Raw genomic sequence first — 20,299 nt, 5'->3', positions numbered from 1 at the left:
ATTTAAAGACCTCTGGTCTGGACCAAAGGAAGTTCAGGAACAAAAGCAACTGGTTTAGATTCTTGAAAATGGAGCCTGATGCCGTTCATCAGAAAACCATGGGGCAGCTGTGGCTCAGTAGGTAGAGCGGGTTGTCCACGAACCAGAGCGTTCGATCCCCGGAATGTGCCACATGCTGAAGTGTCCTTGAGCAAGACAAGACCCCTAATTGCTCCCAGTGTGTGACAGTGGTGTGTGCTTGTGTGAGCGAATGGGTAGATGTATCTATGCATCAAGGCCATTTATGTCTATGAGTACCAAGTAGTAGTAGTTGAGTAGAAAAGCGCTATATAAAACCAAGGCCATTTACTATGTTTATAGTTCCACATACATACAGCAATCATCTGACTTGTATAACCCTAGATTAGTAACAAACTTGTAGTAACAAAAGCAACCTTTTTTACATGGAGGCGTGCAGAAGGTTAGATGTAGTGGAATCTCTGATTTCTCTCTTTAATGCAGATCAGATGGAGATTTCCACTCAGAGTCAACTTTTTTTTGCAGATATCATTTTATGGAAAACAGTGTTTGGCTCATTGTTTCGGACTGATCAAATTTGCTTTCCACTTCTTTTGGGGCATTCTGCAAAACTTGTAATCAGGTTTGACTCTCATATCCTGCCTTCCAGATAGGACGCTTCAGTCAGTATTGAGTTGTACAAAAGGCTGTTCTTGTCTGAAACCTTCAGTCTTTGTGGCCCACAAAAATGAGCTAATCATTATTATTTATACATATAGCCTTCTTAGAAACTGATTAATCTGTGTGCCCACCACTTACAGCTTTGCACTAACTCATTGTTGTCTTGCTGTCATGTCATGGGTGAGCAGCTCTCAGCAGTCGGAAGCCCGGGGCTGGTCTGGGGTTGGGTGTTCTCCATCAGTATCCTTGGCATCTCCTGCCTTGGAATCTTTGCCGCCTGCTCAGAGAAACAGATCGCACTAAAAATAGTACGTACAAAAGCCCACGACAAACAAAGTGTGGATAAGAACTCTCAACTGAATCATTTATTGTTGCTGTTGTACAGTTTGCAGGATTCATGGCGGCTGGAATGATCATCACGCTGATCTTTGGCTTCGTTGCCACCGTCAAAAGAGACCAGGTCATCTATCTTTCTAACCACCACTGATCCTTGACTGTTCCCTCTGATGGCCTTGATGCTAATGGCCTTATTTGTCTGTAATTCTGGAAATTCTTGGAAATTCTTGGATAATACGTCCTGTACATACTGACTTGCTCTTCCCTCTAAAATTTTTTGGATGTCAGTTTCCAGACTTGTAGTAGAGAGAGAACATTTACTGAGATAAGATAAGACATAAGAACATTTGCTCATAAGATGTTAAGAGGGGCTTGAAAAATTGCCAGTGAGAAAATATGAAGGACTAGTGTTTGGATCCATGGACAGAAAAAACTGACACTGAACTCTAACTCTATCATCACTCTTCATCACCACCTTGATGTTGATGTCCTTCTGAGTCTGTCTTAATGCCGACTTATTCTTTCTCTTTGGTCTGTGATGTTTGTGTTTTTTTTCTCTCCTCGTAGATCATGAACCTCTTTGACAGCGCCTCCAGTGAATATACAAAGCCCTCCATACAAGACAAGGACACAAGAATGCTTCTCGAGGCCTTACAGACATCTGTAAATGTTCTTTTTACTCTCTCGAGTGTTAATTTAATGACACATTGCATTGCTTAGTAACAGCAGCTTATATGCCAGATGAAGACCCTTTCCACCTGGTGAAAGTCACTCTCTTATGTGCTTGCAGGCCGAGTGTTGTGGGGTGGTGGAAGCCGAGGACTGGGGCCAAGACATCCCTGACTCGTGTGCTTGCAAGTCTGCAGGATATGGAGGATATGCAGGATCTACATGTAAATACAGGCCTCGGGTGCGTTTAAGAAAATGAAACTTCTCCGTCAACTTTAGAATTATATAGGTGGTGAGGGAGTCTCATGGTCATGCCATTTTTTTTATGATTAAAGGTAATAGAATCACTTTGTTTTTCCAATCTTAAATACAGACTGTACGGTGTTGGTGTTTGACAAATAATACGTAGCAGACTGTTTTGATTTTGTTTTCATGCAGGGAACAACTGGCCCGGACCAGATATATGCACAGGTATTCAACCAGTCAACCGAGCAGCAAATTCAAACCCCAATCAGTTTGTCATATTCGCATATAATAACTAATTTTTTTCTTCTGCAGAGCTGCCAGTTTATCCTCCAGTACTTAGACATCTTCTTCAAGGTCACCATGGGCTTCTTTTTTGGATTTTCCGTCACTGCAGTAAGCGCTACCCTCATTCCTATTTGTTGTCGTTAGTGGCTAGCATGTAGCCCATGTTAGCATCAAGTCGTGGTAACCCTACTGCTCGGCAACTGTTGGCCTATAGAAGCCACAGAGAAACCGTAACAAGATGCAAAGACACAGCTTTAGCTTTGGCCACAGATGGCTACTAAAATCACATCTGAAGGTTTCTCCCACTTTACAGCTTTACTATAAGCAATTTCAAAAAAGTAATACAGTTAAGAAAGAGGTGTAATGACTCCTTTTACGTCAAGCTAGCAAAGCAGTGTTGCTTGCAAGTTAAACACTAAAGCCCTAGGCAACCTGAAACTGTTGTCGTAGCTCTTCTAGCGAACTATGTGACTTGTTAGCTTTTAAGTTAGTCAGCTAATTGTCAGAAAGCTAGTTAACTTCTTTGCAATTCTAGGCACAATGAACAGAAACAAAGGAAAGAACGGCTCTTTAGCATGCCACAAAATTTAGGCTACAAAATCTTTGCTAACTTCTGCTGCCCTTAAATGGAACACGGCTGATGCTAGCATGAATATTCACATCAAGTGGTAGTGACCCTACCGCTAGGCAACTGTTGGCCTAAATAAGCCACAGAGAAACAGATTATCTAGCTAGCAACCAGGTAACTTAATGTTAGAGATGCAAACATAATGTAAGTTAATTTATTACATTTAGCTAGTGTTAGCATTAGCCACAGGTGGCTACCATGCCTGAACAAAGTATTTCTGATTGATTTAAGATTATTTCGCCTCATGTTGGGTTTGGTTAATTTCAAATCAAATTAAATTTTAAGATGTTTTTGTGTGGTGCAGCTAATGCTCTGTTTTAACTAGGTAAACAGTTGTTATGAGAGGAAATAAAGCTAAAGTTTCAGGCTCATGTAGAAGGCTAATCCTCTGCAGTAAAATCACAGTTTCTCACACACAAATCTGAAATAGTATTTGAAAATGTTTAGGTAATAAAGGGGAAAAAGCCTGCAGCATCAATTTGGGTAAAGACCCAAAATACTTAATAAGAAGACAGTGAGATTGGACAGATCACCTGCACAACAATGTCCTTGACTTCTGGTTTGATTTTTATAAACTGACCACCTGTCTGTCTGTCTGTCTGTCTGTCTGTCTGTCTGTCTGTGTCCACAGCTGCTGAGTCTGCTGGTTTCCCTCTTTATGATCCATCAGGTCAGACGCCATGACGGAACAGGAGGATCTTAAATGGCCATGCATGTCTACTAAAGGGAAACCCCACAACCTCTGACCTTTAACCTCTGCACTGTTGCAGGAGGAGTCAGTGGAGACGTGACCTTATTTACCTTTTTTTTTTTTTTTTTTTAATGTTTGCCTTTTATGAGAAGAAAGCTTTGCAGCATTCGATTGTTGAAACATTTATTCTTTTTGTTTTGTGTTTCTTTATATTTCGTATGTGTCTTGTTTTTGTACTAGCCCCATATGGAGACATGTTGTAAAAACAATTAGCTGAACCATATCTGACTGCAGCTCTGTTAACCTGATGAGGCCAGAAGGTCATACGTTTAAGGACAAAACTAAATTTCCTGGACACAGAGCTGAATTTACAGAAACACAGGAGCAATTTCAAAACAATAAAACAGTTCAGGAAAACCTATTTGGGGGATGTAATGATTCCCTGTAGGTCTAGATAGCAAAGCGGTGTAGCTAGCAAGTTAAGTTAGTAAATTTTAACAAAAAATAAAAGAGAAACATTTTTACCCACTTTTGTGCTATGGTAAAAATGATTTTAAAACAGTAAAACAGTTCAGGAAATCTTATTCTGGAGCTGTAATGACTAGCAATTAAGCTAGCAACCCAAAACTGTCGCCATAACTCTTTTAGCTGAATGCGTGACTTGTTAGCTTTTAAACTTCTTTGCTAACTGGCTTTTAAGTTAATTGAGTATAACTCTCTTAAAACCGTTCATCTTTTGTGGAGCGTTTTACAAGCTAACTCCAGCATTAGCAGATACAGCTAACAGGCTAATACAAAACCATACTGCATTTTTGGAATATACTGATATACACTAAGTGAATATACGAACAGACATGTCATTGCAAATCAAGTCTTTAGCTTAACTTAGTTTAGCATACAGCCATAGCCAAAATGAAAAACTGTTGTTGTTGCAGTTTTCTTTATTTTTTAATCTGTAATGATACCAATGAATTGTTTTATTTTTGTATACGTTAAAGACTCTTCTAAAGTACTGTGTATATTTTTAAAATAAAAAGTGAAATCTTATTGGTGCATTTGAAATTGTAAAACAATATTAGAGGTGCTGTGACGAGGTCAGTATCTGGAAGCCAGAACCTCCTCGGGTTAAAATCAGTCCAGAAGAGCACTAACACCATGAACCACAATGACCTGAAGTATTTCCTAATCTGATGTGTATGTCGATGCTGAAACAGAATATTCTCATGTGTTCAATATTAAGATATCGACTGATGCTGGAATCCCACTGTGGGATCAGTTTTTTGTCCTCCTTCTCATTTTTCAGTTCTTCTTTTTCTCCTCTTCCTCCTCCTCTTCTTCTATTTCCAGTATATATCCAGTTTTTCTTACGTCCAACTGAGCTACTGTAACCAAGCAATTTCCCTTGAGGATCAATGAAGTCCATCTCAGACTAAGTCTTCACCCTCCAGTCCAGATGGAGGCAGTAATGCACCTCGAACCACTAGTTTGAAAAAGAAGAAGAAGAAGAAGGAGACTGGGAGCAGGTGTGCAGCAGGACTCAGGTTTGTGATCATTCTTGTTGGTTCTGTTTCTTCTGTTGTTAAAGCTCAGGGTTTAATTGTACATGGTTCAGATCTAAATGAATGAATGAATGAGTTAAATACTACAAATAAATGTTTGGTCTTGATTCAGACATGAAGAATTCAGATCACCCTGCCATCAGCTGTTTAACGAGGTCTTCCTCCGGGACGTCAGGGTTTGTTACCACTCTACCAGACAGACTGAACATCAGAGGTGAGACAGTTGTTGTGTTGACGTTGTTGTGTTGCCTTTGCTGCTCTGCACCCTGGTTTACACCCGAACTCCATCACCTTAAGGCTAAAGGATGTCAACTTGAATGCCTCTACAGGAAATCTGGCCTCACCATACATCAGGACATGTTCCATAACCACATTCTCCACTACAAGGACATGCTCTCTACTGCCAGATCACTTTATTTTGCAAATCAAATCAATTCAGGGGATGGGAACACAAAGGCTCTCTTTTCTCTGGTTAACAAAACTCTCAACAACACTCAGACTCTCTTCCTCCTCACTTCTACTCAACTGATTACTGCAATGCAATTATGGAATTTTTTTATACAAGGATTGACACTATCCACCAACAGCTAGCTCACAGCACACACACCTCACCCCTCCCACCTGCCCAAACTTCTATTTCCTCTACACTTTCTAACTTCAAACTACCCTCGTTTTCCAATATAAACCATATCCATAAATCCATAAACTCTGACACCCCTCTTATAACTGCCTTTGTTCATTCCTCTCTCACCTCTGGTCTTGTCCCTACAGTTTCAGTAACCTCTGTCCTATCTCCAATCTTCTTTTTCTCTCTAAAATTCTTGAAAAAACAGTTGCATCTCAGGTCCATGCCCACCTCTATGACAATAACCTATATGAACAATTTCAATCTGGTTTTCGCCCTTTACACAGCACAGAAACAGCTCTGTTAAAGATCACCAGTGACCTCCTTATGGCTGCTGATTCAGGACTCCTTTCAATCCTCATTCTCTTTGGTCTAACCGCAGCATTTGACACTATCTCCCACTCCATTCTCATCCATAGGCTAGCCTCCATCAGTATCTCTGACACACCTCTCGATTGGTTCATCTCATATCTCTCTGGCTGCACTCAGTTCATTCAGTTAAAAACATTTACATCCCGCCCATCCCCCCTTTTCTCTGGTGTTCCCCAAGGCTCTGTTCTTGGGCCTCTTTTATTCATCATCTACCTCATCCCCCTTGGCCAGATATTTCATGGGTATAATATTAATTTCCACTGTTATGCGGATGACACCCAGCTCTACCTGTCCACCAAACCCAACTCCACCTTTCCACCCACTTACCTCTCTGACTGTATTCGTTAAATTAGAACCTGGTTCTCCACCAACTTCCTCAAACTCAACAGTAGTAAAACTGAATTCTTCACATTGGCACCAAATCCACCCTATCTAATATAAATAACTTCTCTATTCAAATTGACAATTCCCCAGTCTCCCCCTGCCCCCAGGTTAAGAGTCTGGGTGTCATCCTTGACACCACTCTTTCTTTCTGTTCTCACATTAACAATATCACCTGTTCAGCCTATTTTCACCTACGCAATCTCCCGTCTCCGTCCACCCCTCTCAACTGACAATACTGCCACTCTGATCCATAGCCTGGTCACGTCCTGTCTGGACTACTGCAACTCCCTTTTATTTGGTTTACCTGACAAATCCATCCATAAACTACAACTGGTTCAAAACTACGCCTTACGAATCATCACCAGAACCCCCTCCATGAGTCACATAACACCGGTCCTGCAGCAACTCCACTGGCTTCCTGTCAAGTTCTGTATCACCTACAAATTCCTACCTTCAAGGCCTTAAACAATCTCGTCCCTCAGTACCTCACTAACCTGCTCCACATAAACATTCCTGTCCACAATCTTAGGTCATCCTCATCACAACAACTCATCCTCCCACTTGTGTTGTCCATATTTATGTACAGTGTATAGATTTTACTGATTCAATTCATTTGGAGAGATTTCAGCTTTGAAACAACTTCAGTTCACTTTAAAACTAACGTCCTTATTGGTTCCAGAGGTTTGTGGTGTCTCCTCCATCTTCTTCCTCCTGTTTCTCATCTTTCACGTGTTTTGTGCTTTGTTTTTATTTTTAAATCCAATCATCTTTCAGTCCAGACTAATGTTGTCATGCAAAAGAAAGTCTGGCAAGATTACAAACGAGAGAATTCATCATTTATAAAGCTTTTGTTTTAAACCCAGCCCTCCTACCAAATCTTTTATCTTTTTAACTTATCTTTTAGTGTCATATAGTTGTAGTTTGTTAAATGCTTTTGATGTCTGTGATGTATTTTAAACCCTGTTTTACTTGTACGGTGACCTTGGGTACTTTGAAAGGCACCTATAAATGAAATGTATTATTATTATTATTATTATTACCACTGAAGTTTGTGTGCAGTTACCTCCTGCAGTCACTAGATGGGAGTAAAGACATATAAACTGTACATAAACTTCAGTCTCACTTAGACCTAGACTTTATTCATCCACAATAAATAAATAAAATTAAATAAAATAAAGATATAAGTAAACCTCTAGTAAAATAGTCAAAGTAAAACATGTACAAGAAATTGAGACAGAAGTAAATATATATTATAGCCATACAAAGGGTTAGTAAGATGCATTAACATTGGAGGAAAACTTTCTTATTAATGTCACGTTAAAAGGCTGAGACTGCAGGTTGATAATAATGTGCACACAGAGTAAAAAGAGTTAAAACAAGACAGTGACAGGTATAACCTCCATAAATCATTTCCTGCTTTTGTTTAGAGTCGAGACGCGTGGAACTGAACCGTGTTCATTTGGAAAGGCTTGAACAGAAAAGATCCTTTAATGACATGTGGTTTGAGTCCGTACTCTCTGATTCTAATAATTTATCGGAGAAAAAAAATAATAGAAGCTCTGAATTAACATGGACAGTCTGGAGGCGTCCCGTGACATCGGGACCTGAACAGGCAAACGTCCTGCTTCTTCTCAAGTTTGAGTCGTTTCCAGTGAAAAAGAAGGAGAGTTGTAATTTGGTCGATACAGGATCTGCTCTGCTCGTTGGTCTTGTAGTGATGGGTCCACATCCTTCTTCCTGTAAAGGACCTTTCCTGGCACCGAGAGCAGCATGTTGCCCCTCTAGTTATGGCACTGATCTTAAACTGGTGGTCCTGACCCCCCAGTCAACAAGTAGGTCAACAAGTGTTCCTCTTCTTCTGTCAATTGGCAGCTGAAACCAGGCAGGTGGAGCTCCTGAAGTATTTTAAAAGATCTTATATGATAATTATTAGTCCTGTATCAGATCAAAACGAAATTTCAAGCCCAAATTTTCAAGCTATTTTTACGGCAAGAAGATGCAAGGGTCACGGTCGGTTACTTCATGTAAAACTCGTAAAACTCATATTGTCAAGTTAGGGTGACACATTGAGATTTCCATTTCATTGAACTTGCTCAAGCCCTTTAGTTGGATTACCAAGAACTCACTAAATTAAGTTGAAATTTCTAAACTCATTCTGTTAAATTGATTTAAATGATAGCAACAAGCCAGGATAACTTATTGAGCTGGTGACTTTTTGCAGTGTGTTGTTCTGGCTCATAAAGATTTAAAGCATCAGATCAAATGTTTACATAGTTTAATGGTTTCCGCTCTTACTCCCCAGAGTTTTGTTTTCCCAGAGATAAATCTGCATTGTCGGTTTAATGACCTCTGATTCACAATCCTCTGGTTAAATTTTTGGACCTTAAACAAACGTTTAGATTAGTATTTCCTTCTCTTCTGTAGAAGGTTTGTTTGTAATTGCAATGAGAAATGTTCTGGTCATCCAACACTGCCTAAAAAACTCAGAAGAAGAACTAGAGTCCTGTGTCTAAACATGTCTCTAACAGCTACCCTCTCCACACTACATTAACTCTGACAGAAAGATTTATTGGACTGAATCCAGTCGACTCTAGGAGAAGACAAGGAAGACAAGGAAAGACTTTAGGAAGCTACTGGAGACCAACTCGAGGACATTTAACGTCAGAGAGGGACTTGGTGCTAAAAGATCAGTAAAGGATCACAGGGGCAAAAATAGTTTGACCAGGATGTCGCTGTTGGTAAACGATCCATGAATGTTAATGAATGAATCAGAGACAGGACGTGGGTGCAGCAGTGTTTTCATGTCTAAGAGATACGTCCACACAACAAGAGTCTGTCCAGTGATGTGACGACCAATGGGAGTTGACTGACATGGTTACCCATAGACATATATACATGGACGCCTCATTGAGCGCTGGACCGTATGTCAGCGTCGCCGCCATATTGGAGGAGGCAGCTCTGTCCCGTGAACCAATACGAGTCAATGGAATGAACTTTAATAAGCGTCTTCTACAAAGTACTATAAGCATTTACACATTCAGTTCCCTGAATATATACGTTTGTGTGTGACTATGTAAATGAGAGGCATTAACTTACAGCACTTCGTAGAAGACGCTTAATAAAGTTCACTCCATTGACTCGTATTGGTTCGTGGGACAGAGCTGCCTCCTCCAATATGGTGGCGACGTTGATGTATCGCAACAACGGGCCAACCCGCTCAATGAAGTGTCTGTGTATATATATGTCAATGTGGTTACCTGATGGAAACAACCAACAAACTCGCCATGCTGATAGTGGCTTGGAGCGTGAGGTGGACCCAGATGGGAGGGGTCATGGTGCTGTTACCTAGACAGCTCCAGCCTGGGATGAGTGCTCTGGTTTAAGATGTGCCCTTCTCTGTTTGCGGTGGGATGGGGATTGTTGGAGGGAGGTCCGAGGGGAGTCGTCCTCTTAAGTGCCAGCTTCCCCTCATTCTCCTCCTCAGACCTCCGTTATGTCTCAGCATTATTAGAACCAACCCAAGAGTGCTCTGGTGGTCAGTATCCACAGATGAGTGCAGTCGATGAAAATACACATGGTGCTCGAAGGATGAATCCTAACGATGACGTGAACATGAATGACTTGTTGAATGTCTGTCAGATTTACAGTTGATATTCATGGACTCATTTTCTGATAGACATCCCATGTACAGATTGCCACCAACAGAGTTATGATGCTCCCCAGTGGATAAACCTTTTAAACTAAATCAAGAAACTCAACAAGTCCAGTTGTCTTTGTTTCAGCTACCACACATCCACGGTATGGGCTGCTTGAACTGCTTCCTCTTCTATTTAAGGTTCAGTAAAGATGGAAAACACACAGATAACCTCTTTTATCAGAGTCACTGTTGTCTCTGAGACATTTGAACGCCACCGTCTGACGTCCAACTCCTTCAGACTGTCACCAGAGTGCCCGACACATTTCAGGACATTTATCTCCACCCAGGTAATGAAGCCCAAAATAATACCTCCCATAAGAGTCCAGACCAGCTCTTTACCCATGAAGGGGTTTTATTATCTAGAACAGTCATTGTCAACTGGTGGGTCGGGACCCAAAAGTTGGTCACAGGCCTGTTTTCAATGGGTCGCGAGCCTTTGTCTGGGGGAAAAAAAACAAAGTGTCATCGATTCACACTCCTTAACAGTAGGTGGCAGTAGAAAAAGATCTGCAAAGTTTGTTTACATATGCTAATTTAGCATAGTGAAATACAGGTATGACACGGATTATATGAGACATAATTCTCATATAATTATATTGTGGACAAAAACCTCAGAGTGTTTTGTGCAGCGAGGCATTGGCATCTCGGCATTTGGAAACAAAACACCATCCTCTCTAAGATAAACCTGTTGAGTACTTCAGAAGGCAACTTCAACACCTGAGGACGTCACAAAAGTGTCTTCATGCTCTGAGAAAGAACAGGCACTCTTACCTGGTGGCACGTCTTATAGCGAAGTTAAAGAAGCCCCACACCATCACAGAGGATCTCATCGTACCTGGTCAGAGAGGTGTGGGGTCAGTCGGATAAACTAAAAACTATACCGCTGTCAAATGACACCATTAGTAGGTTAACTGAAGACATTTTGGATGACATCAAATGACTGAGCACAACTCGCATTAAAGGGGAACTCAGCGCAAAATGAACCTGGGGTTAATAACACATGTGTACCGAGTTCGACCGTTCTCTGGTATTTGTTTTCATGTATTTGTTTTGTTAGTCAAATGTGACCAGTTTTCTTGCAAACCGCTATTTAGCGTATAACGCTAGCCTTCGGGGCACACCTACACATAAAAAGAAATCGCTATTTCTATACCACTAACAAGGCTCACAATATCACCACACTTACACGGTAGCATAACTAGGGTCTCTACATGTAAACCGAAGCATTGAGAACTTTGCAAGTATACAGGCAGTTTATTAAAAAAGGAATACAGTACCGTCCGCGTCCAGCTCGCTTATCCAGGCGGGCGCCATCTTGGGGAAACTGAACTCTCTTCGTTCAGTGCTCTCAGTGCTTTCTTCCGGCAACAGACAGTTCAGTTTCCCTGGTTTCCCGGCTAGCGTTATACGCTAAATAGCGGTTTGCAAGAAAACTGGTCACATTTGACCAACAAAACAAATACATGAAAACAAATACCAGAGAACAGTCGAACTCGGTACACATGTGTTATTAACCCCAGGTTCATTTTACGCCGGAGTTCCCCTTTAAGGCAAGTGGCAAAAAAACAGAAGTACCTGGGAGTCCACATGAACAACAGACTGGACTGGAGAGACAACAGTGATGGACAAGAAGGACCTGAGTAGACTCTAGTTCCTGAGGAAGATCAGGTCTGTCTGCAACTAGTTGCTGGAGACTTTCTACCAGTCTGTACTGTACCAGCAGAAAGGACATCGGTAGGATGGACAAGTTGATCTGAAAGGCTGGACACATGATTTATGGTAAGTTGGAGATGTTTGTCTCAGTGAGGGACAGGAGGACACTGGACAAACTGCTCTCCATCGTGGACAATCCATCTCGTCCACTCCACCAGACTATAGAGGGACAGTGGAGCTTATTCTGCAACAGACTGATCCAGATCCACTCCCACAGTGAACGCTACAGGACGTCATTCATCCCCTACTCTATCCAGTTGGACAACAACAACAAAACTCCATGTTATTCATATTAATGGACACTGTTACACCTTACAATCATCCCTATGGATAGAATATATAGTCTTCTGTCTCTATTTCTTGTACATTTGTTGATGTCGACCAGTCGTTTTGACGACCGTGTCCGTCGGATCGCAGCGTTCATTCAGCATGCACCTACACACAGTTGAATATGTGTGGGAGCTCACAGCGTGGCCGCTAGCATTTTTGCTTTTCTACATTGCAAAACCCACTTCAAATTTCTGACCAATCACAGAATAATTGTCAGACACCACACCTGGTTGATGTGTCGAGAACAAGCTGCAAGAACTCCCAAACTCTGCAAGAAGTGAGAACAAACTTCTCATGGAATATGTAAATTATTATTATATTTTTTTTTTGAGAAGACGTTGCACCACTTATCCTTCACTCGTCCTTCACAAAGTCATGTTGTAGCAGAACCGGTTTAACCTCTGACACGTCTACAGGTTGTTTGATCTGAGACAGAGCTGCAGAGAAAGTTTCCAGCTCTGACGTTTCTTCATCTCTAAACCAAAAGTGAGAGTCATATTAACGCCGTTTGCTGTTGAGTCTACAATGAATGTAATCATCATAAATGCTGTTTATTGAAACAGTCCACTGAGTTTTTTGTTGAATAAATCAGATGTTACAGAGCTTTGTCGGCTAAAATAAACCAACCTCCCACAAACACTTGAGGTAAGATCAACAGGAAGCTGAGCAGCTACAGATGGACTAGAGAGAACACAGCCTTAAAAGGCTTCACTTTCGTTCCTCCTTTAAAACCGTTCACAAAACATCTGCAGCAGCTATTAAAGCAGTTGTTAACTTTCTGGTATGTTTACACATTTCTTTTGTAATCTTAAAATGCTCCTAATAACCGTATGACCAGTGTTGTGCATGAACACATCATTTTTCCAACAGTGACCATAGACCTGAGTTTCGCTCAGTCTGGAGGGAAGTAATGTCGTTCACCCCCGTTGAGAGAAAAAAAAAAAAAGGTTTCAGCCAACGTGTGATTTACTGCATACAGCGTGGCTGGAAAGAGAAGCCGCCTACGGCACCACAGAAGCAACTGATCCACGCAAACATTTGAGTTATTTCCTAGTATGTACAGTCAATGGTTATTCAAAAAAGCAGCACAGGATGGGCAGGTCAGTCAGAGATTTTAGTGTGATGGACTCAGCAGACATAAGAAGGAGAGATGCAGATGCATTTGAGAGATTTGCTTTGCAGATTAGGTCTCTTGTTGGCACACTCTAGGTCCAGAAGGTGGAGCAGAGTTGCGATGTGGGTCCCATGTGGAGCGACTTCTGAGTAAATTACCAGCTGAGATGAGGTGAGAGTTCTGCCACCAGATGGGTCGTCGTCCTGGAACTGTGTACACTCGCACTGACTTGTCAGAGTGGCTTCATTATGAGGCATGGTGTCAAGGCTCTGAGTCACTGAATCCCAATAAGGGGCAGAAAGCAGTACAAAGACCTGAGCATAAGCGAGAAGGAAAATCAGCTCGCTCAACCACAGTACTCCATGGACCCAACGAAACATCCACAAATCCGCAATCTGACTCACCCCAGAAGAGAGCCACATCACAGGCCTTCTGTCCATACTGTAACAAGAACGATCACCACCTTAGTCAGTGTACTGTGTTCAAAGCCTTTACTAAGGATCAAATGGCCAATTGGATCAAAACTGACCATAGATGTTGGTGGTGTGCACACACACATCAGGCTGCACAGTGCACTCTGAAGAAGCCATGTAACATCTGCAAAGGCAGACATCTTCAGATCCTACATGAGGTCAACTCCAAGGATGCCAGTCCTAAAGAGGATTTGATTTCCTACAGACAGTAAAAGAGTCCTCCTGAAGGTCGCCAGAGTTCTGATTCACTACCAAGGGAAAACTCTCAACACCCATGCAGTGCTCGATGATGGATCAGAACGAACCATCCTACTTGCTACTGCAGCACTTAAGCTGGGCATACAAGGATCAGAAGAAAGTTTAACACTGAGAACAATCCGTCAGGATGTGCAAACCCTTAGTGGTTCCTCTGTCTCCTTCCAGATATCTCCAGCGAGTCAGCCCCAGAAGATCTTCCAAATTAAGCAAGTATAAGCATCTTCAAAACCTACCTCTGCAGCCCTTCGAACACGCATCGCCCCTGCTACTTATCGGTGCCGATCACCCCCATCTAATAACACCCATCACACCTGTTTGTCTGGGACCACCAGGTGGGCCAGCTGCCAGAAAGACCCGGCTTGGATGGGTGCTACAGGCACCCACTTGTCTTTTTCGAACTCAGTTGCAATCACAAGAGTGCGTTCACCTTTCCCTGAGTCCTGCAGAGCTAGAACTCAAAAGAGATGTAGAAAGACTGTGGCAACTTGTTGTCTTGCCTTATTGGTGTGAGAAACAGGTTACAAGGTCAAGAGAGGATCAAGAGGCCATTCGCTGTTTGGAGGCCAAGACAACTAGAGTGGAGGTGGACGGAGTTATGCGTTACGCCGCACCAACATTACGCAAGGCCGACTTTCCCTGCTTCCAGGCCCCAAAGGAAGCTGTCATGCCTAGCCTCTGGAGCATGGAGAAGCGTCCTGCAAAATGCAGAGGTGAAGAACCTGGTGATGGCCAATGCTGTGGACAAGCTTCCCTCCGAGACCACCCCCAGTGGTGAAAGTTGGTACATTCCCCACTTCATGGTCAACCACAGGAGGAGGACCTAACCTGGAGCATTAACACCACGACCATCATCAAGAAGGCACAGCAGAGACTGTACTTCCTGAGAGTACTCAGGAATAACAGCCTCACTCAGAAACTGCTGGTGTCCTTCTATCATTGCTCCATAGAGAGCACTTTGACTTACTGTGTGTGTGTGTGTGGTTCGCCAGCTGCACAGTAGCAGACAGGAAAGCGCTCCAGAGGGTTGTCAACACGGCCCAAAAAATCATCGGCTGCCCTCTCCCCACCCTGGAAGACCTGTACAGCTCACGCTGTCTCTGGAGGGCTAAAAACATTCTCAGGGACTCATCCCACCCGGGACACTCATACCTTGAATTGCTGCCCTCGGGCAGACGTTTCAGGTCATTAAAAGCACGGACAAACAGACTAAAAAACAGTTTCTATGCAAAAGCCATAACCGCATTAAATTAACTTATCCCTCTCCTGCTGTGCAATATTTATGACTCGTGCAATACTGCAGAATGTGAATGTGTGAATGTGAATGCTAGTGCACATGTGGTGTGTTTTTTATCCTTTTCTTTCTTTTATGTTCTCTTTTTTTTATGCACTTTTAATTTCGTTGTACTTGTGCAATGACAAAGACATTCATTCATTCATTCATTCATTCACAACGGTAAAGACCAAATAGTATTCAACTGCTCCTTCAGATACAAGGGTCTCAACCTCAACGAGGGCCTGCTGCCTGGTCCTACCCTGAGCCCTTCTCTCCTAGGTGTTCTCCTTCGATTACATTCGTGGTATGTTTCACCAGGTATTGCTCTTGCCTGAAGACAAGCCTCTACTACGCTTCCTATGGCGCGACATAAGGAGAGATGACACCCCTGACATTTATGAGTGGCAAGTACTACCCTTCGGGACCACTTGCAGTCCTTGTTGTGCAACCTTTGCCCTACAGAGACATGTCTCATCACACAGCATGGCAGAAGAAGACATGAGATTCTCTGTGGAGAAGTGTTTTTATGTAGACAATTGTCTTCAGAGTTCCACAACCAGTCAGGAAGCCCGTCATCTGCTGAACAAGTTAAGGGACCTTCTAGCATCTGGAGGATTCGACATCCGGCAGTGGGCCAGCAACCAGCCGGACGTTGCGAGTCACATCCCAACTGATGCTAGATCTGCCAAGTTGGAGGTGTGGCTCTCGCAAGACAAAGCAGAAGTAAGAGAAACTTTGGGCTTGAGTAGGTTCTGTGACACTGACACCTTAGGCTTTAAACACAGTGATGAGTGTGTGATGCTTCTGAGAAGGCATATGGATCCATAGCTTACCTCCAGAGCACAGATGCAGGTGGCAATGTACATCTAGCCTTCCTCCTGGCAAGATCACGAGTAGCTCCAAAGAAACAGCACTCAGTGCCATGGTTGGGGTTCTGTGGAACACTCTCAGGCGCCCAGCTGGCTACATTTCTCCTAAAAGAGCTTACACTGCCTATCCAAGAAGTCACCTACTGGACAGACTCTACCACTGTTCTCTATTGGTTGCACTCTGAGTCCTGCCACTTTAAGGTATTTGTAGGTACCCGAGTGGCAGAGATACAGGAATTGACCAACTTGAAATCATGGAGATATGTAGACTCTGCCAGGAATCCTGCAGATGATCTTACCAGAGGGAAGAGCTTGGAAGAGCTCACACGACCTAACCGTTGGATCCATGAACCACAGTTTCTACTGCAGCTTCTGAGTGAATGGCCCGCTAATCCCTCATGACCAGCTGGGGATGATGACACAGAAATGAGAAAGACTGCCTTCTGTGGGCTAACCATTACCTTACCACCTGCAACAGATGGATGCAAGCATTCCAGCTGGCAAGACTTGGTAAGTAGCAGAGGAGCTTCATGGGGCAGCAGGTTTGACTGATCATCCTACTGCAGATACATTTAAAGAAGCAGAGATTCTAGTGCTGAGGAAAGAGTTCAGACAGATTGCTTTCCTGACGATTATCAGCTCCTACAGACAGGAAAACCAGTTCCCCCAAGCAGCCGATTACTCCGCCTCTCACCTGAGTTTGAAAAGACCATCCAGCTTATCAGAGTCAGAGGCCGGTTAAGACACGTTGAAGGCCTTGAAGCAGACACAGTTCACCCTGTAGTCTTGGATCCCAGCCATCAGAATACTCACCTTCTCATAAAGGATTCTAGTTGTGTCATCCAGGACCAGAGCGTGTGTTTGCTGAGCTACGCCGACAGTTCTGGATACTCAGAGGAAGGGAAGCAGTACGCAGGCACCAGCGGACATACCTAGAATGTCGTAAATGAAGGTCCAAGCCAGCCTGCCAGAAAATTATGGATCTTCCACCACCTCGACTCAGGCTGTTCAAACCAGCATTTCATTCTGCTGGAATGGACTGCTTCGGCCCATTCCTGATCAAGGTGGGGCACCAAAACGAGAAAAGGTGGGGCCTGATATTTAAATGCCTAACAAGTAGGGCTGTGCATCTAGAGATCCTGACATCCGTCGACAGTGATGCCTTCCTCTTGGCCCTTACAAGGTTCACTGCCCGCTGTGGCAAGCCTGCAGAACTCTACTCTGATCAAGGCACAAACTTCCGTGGGGGGAAAACTGAACTCAGAGATGCCTACTGTAAACTGAGCTCTGAACTGAAACAACTCCTGGCCAAGCGACAGATCAGCTTCCATTACAACCCTCCTGCTGCTCCTCACTTTGGTGGCGCATGGGAGCGGAGATCCGCTCAGGTCAAGGCAGCCCTTAATTCCACACTGGGCTCAGAGACTGTTATGGAGGAAGTCCTTAGGGTGGTCCTTACTGAGATCGAGGCCATAATGAACTCTAAGCCCCTCGGATATGTTTCCACAGACTTAGCAGATCCAGACCCAGTGACGTCCAGTTGCCTCCTCATGGGGCGGCCAGATAGCTCCCTACCTCAAGTTGTTTATCCAGAGTCCGAGCTGCTGAGCAAGAGGAGATGGAGACATTCCCAGGTGTTGGCAGAGAGATTTTGGTCAGCATTCATCCAACATTACCTACCAGGACTACTAACCAGAGGGAAGTGCCAGAATCATTCTCCAGATGTCGGCATGGTGGTGGTGCTGATTGAACCCCAAGTACCACGGTCATTATGGCAGATAGGCAAAGTGACCAAGGTCTTTCCAGGCATGGATGGACGTGTGAGGACAGCTGAGGTGCAGATCCATGACCGAGTTTACACTAGGCCCATTGCCCATCTGATTGTGCTGCCAGAGATGCGGGACACAGAGGACGACCCTGACGACCCAAATGGACACTAGAGTGGCCTTTCCAGGGATCAAATTTGGACACAAATTTGTGGGCAGCTATGTTAGAAAGGCCACCCCTGTGCGCATGCGCCAGTTAGAACATTCCCGTTTATTAGTGTACCGTAAAGTTAGATGCAGCAGTGACTCGGTAGGAGAAACCTTTGTGTGCCTTGTGTGCGTAATTGCCCAAAATAAGTAAGTAACCCTGTACAAATACTAAGTGTTAAGTCTGTTTTTTACTGTAGTATTTAAGTGAGTGGTTTATAATTTACCAGAGATCGCTTGTAAAACCGTTTGCATGTAGCTTATAGAGCTAACTTCAAAGGACTTTTCCTTCCTGCTGCTGTTTGGTGTGAATATTACGTGATTTGTGTCAGAGGAAAGTTAGCAATCAGTTTGAATATTAGTTTACCTCATTCCAGTCGATTCTGTTGCAGTATTTCATGTTAGACATATCGCAGAATATATGCCAATTTCAACCGTCACGTCGCTGGATAATTAGACAGTGCGTTCCCCTTTCCAGTGACGCATATGGCCACTAGGTGGCACCATTGTAGCATGATAGGGGTTGTATAGTTGAAGAACCTAGTTTCACCTGTATAGTTTAAGCAGTATGAGCAAAGTCAGTATTATGACTGTGTAGTTTCGTATAGTGATACTAATGTAAATATGGTGTATCTTTTGTTTTATTTCAGACCACACATACACACATAGAGATATTTGAGTTGAAATAGACATTTCATTGGAAACTTGCCCTTTGTGCTTTGCTGTGCTGTAATGTACCCTTGACTTCAAGTAAACATCAGTTTGCATAATTCCAGTTTCCTGTGTTCTGATCGACACACCGGGGAGACACCCATATTCATCATTATATACGGTCCAACTTTAACAACCACAGCCACACGGATAGAACATAGTCTCCATGGTGACCACTGGTCCAGGTCTCTCTGGTCCAGGAAGAAGTCTCCACAGTGACCCCTGGTCCAGGTCTCTCCGGTCCAGGTATCTCTGGTCCATGGATCATTGTGTTCAGCTCTAAATAAACCTGGTTCTTCTCCAGATTCAGAGATAAATTCAGATGACCAGATACCTTGAGTCAGAAAGTCTAAAGTTACATCTGAATATTGTTCCAGAGTCATGTCCATGCTCCATTTAGACCAACAGAAAAGATTTGAAATCACTGACTGAATCAAATGTCCTTTACTTCTCTTTCTGGTTTCTTTGTTCATAGATTGATGAAATGTAAATTAACTTGATTAGCATGTTTGTGCAAAACTGAACAGATTAAGAAATCTTGCTTTGTTCAAATGTTTTGAAAGTTTCTCTTGGTTCAGTTTCTTTTCAGTTTCGTTTTGACATGAGTTCAAATGTGGATCAAGGCTCATTATCTACATGACTCAACTGGCAGGAGGTTTTAGATTTAATCCGTTCCCTGAGATGTTGGCGGTCCTTTCATTTTTCAACATCTGTACTTGTTCAGTGTGGTCTTGACGGTTAAGAGGCGTCACCACTTTCCCGCCTTCCCCCTCTTGCAGATCAGCTCTATGTGCCACAGCTCCCTCCTGCCGTGGGTTTATCACAGCTTCTACTGCAGCACATCACCACAGTCTCACTGAGCTACATTCACTCTGCTTCACGTCCTCCCAGCCACTCTTAAAACAACTTAAAATGGGAAAAATTAACGGATGCCTCAAGCACCTCTTCATCTTCTTCAATGTGCTGTTTTCAGTAAGTGCAAATTAATCTTTTCAGGTGTTTTTCTTTGTATAAAAGAAAAGCAGATATTAATCTTTAAACATGTTATTATTTAGCATTTAGAAATAGCTTGAGAAGATTGTTAATTGTTGGATTTTTAGCTTCTAAAGAAAACTAACAAAAGAATAGGCACGAAAAAAGTCGCATTTGACACAGACTTAATTTGAACAACTGGAAAAGATTCTTTAAAAACTTTCATATTCAAAAAATGTAATTATTCACATTTAACAAAACACTTGAAATTATACAATGCTTAAAACAAAGGTGAGGAGATAAAGGTATATTTTTTGTTCTTGTTGTTTTTTCCCAGAACAGTAATCAGGTCTAAACCGGGTGTAACGATCATTTCCAGTAAATGAGAGTCTGAAAAAAAAAGTAAAAAAGTCCGCCCATCGACTCAAATGAGGTTCTAGTGT

At 42.8% G+C, this 20,299-nt stretch overlaps 1 protein-coding gene across 1 annotated transcript; it reads left to right on the top strand.

Annotated features, from left to right (window-relative positions):
• Positions 1 to 1,377: 1,377 nt before the first annotated feature.
• Positions 1,378 to 4,112, top strand: LOC311508487 (uncharacterized protein). The gene is made up of 4 exons (XM_084573257.1): positions 1,378 to 1,924; positions 2,122 to 2,154; positions 2,242 to 2,322; positions 3,474 to 4,112. Exons 1-4 carry the CDS (start codon positions 1,793 to 1,795, stop codon positions 3,543 to 3,545), a joined length of 318 nt encoding a protein of 105 aa, XP_084429383.1. The 5' UTR covers positions 1,378 to 1,792; the 3' UTR covers positions 3,546 to 4,112.
• Positions 4,113 to 20,299: the final 16,187 nt, after the last annotated feature.

The sequence above is a fragment of the Chelon labrosus genome, assembly GCF_963514085.1.
Source record: "Chelon labrosus genome assembly, chromosome: 23".
Lineage (NCBI taxonomy): Eukaryota > Metazoa > Chordata > Actinopteri > Mugiliformes > Mugilidae > Chelon > Chelon labrosus.
The sequence above is the reverse complement of the archived record's forward strand: the minus strand, read 5'-3'. Positions and strand labels throughout refer to the sequence as shown.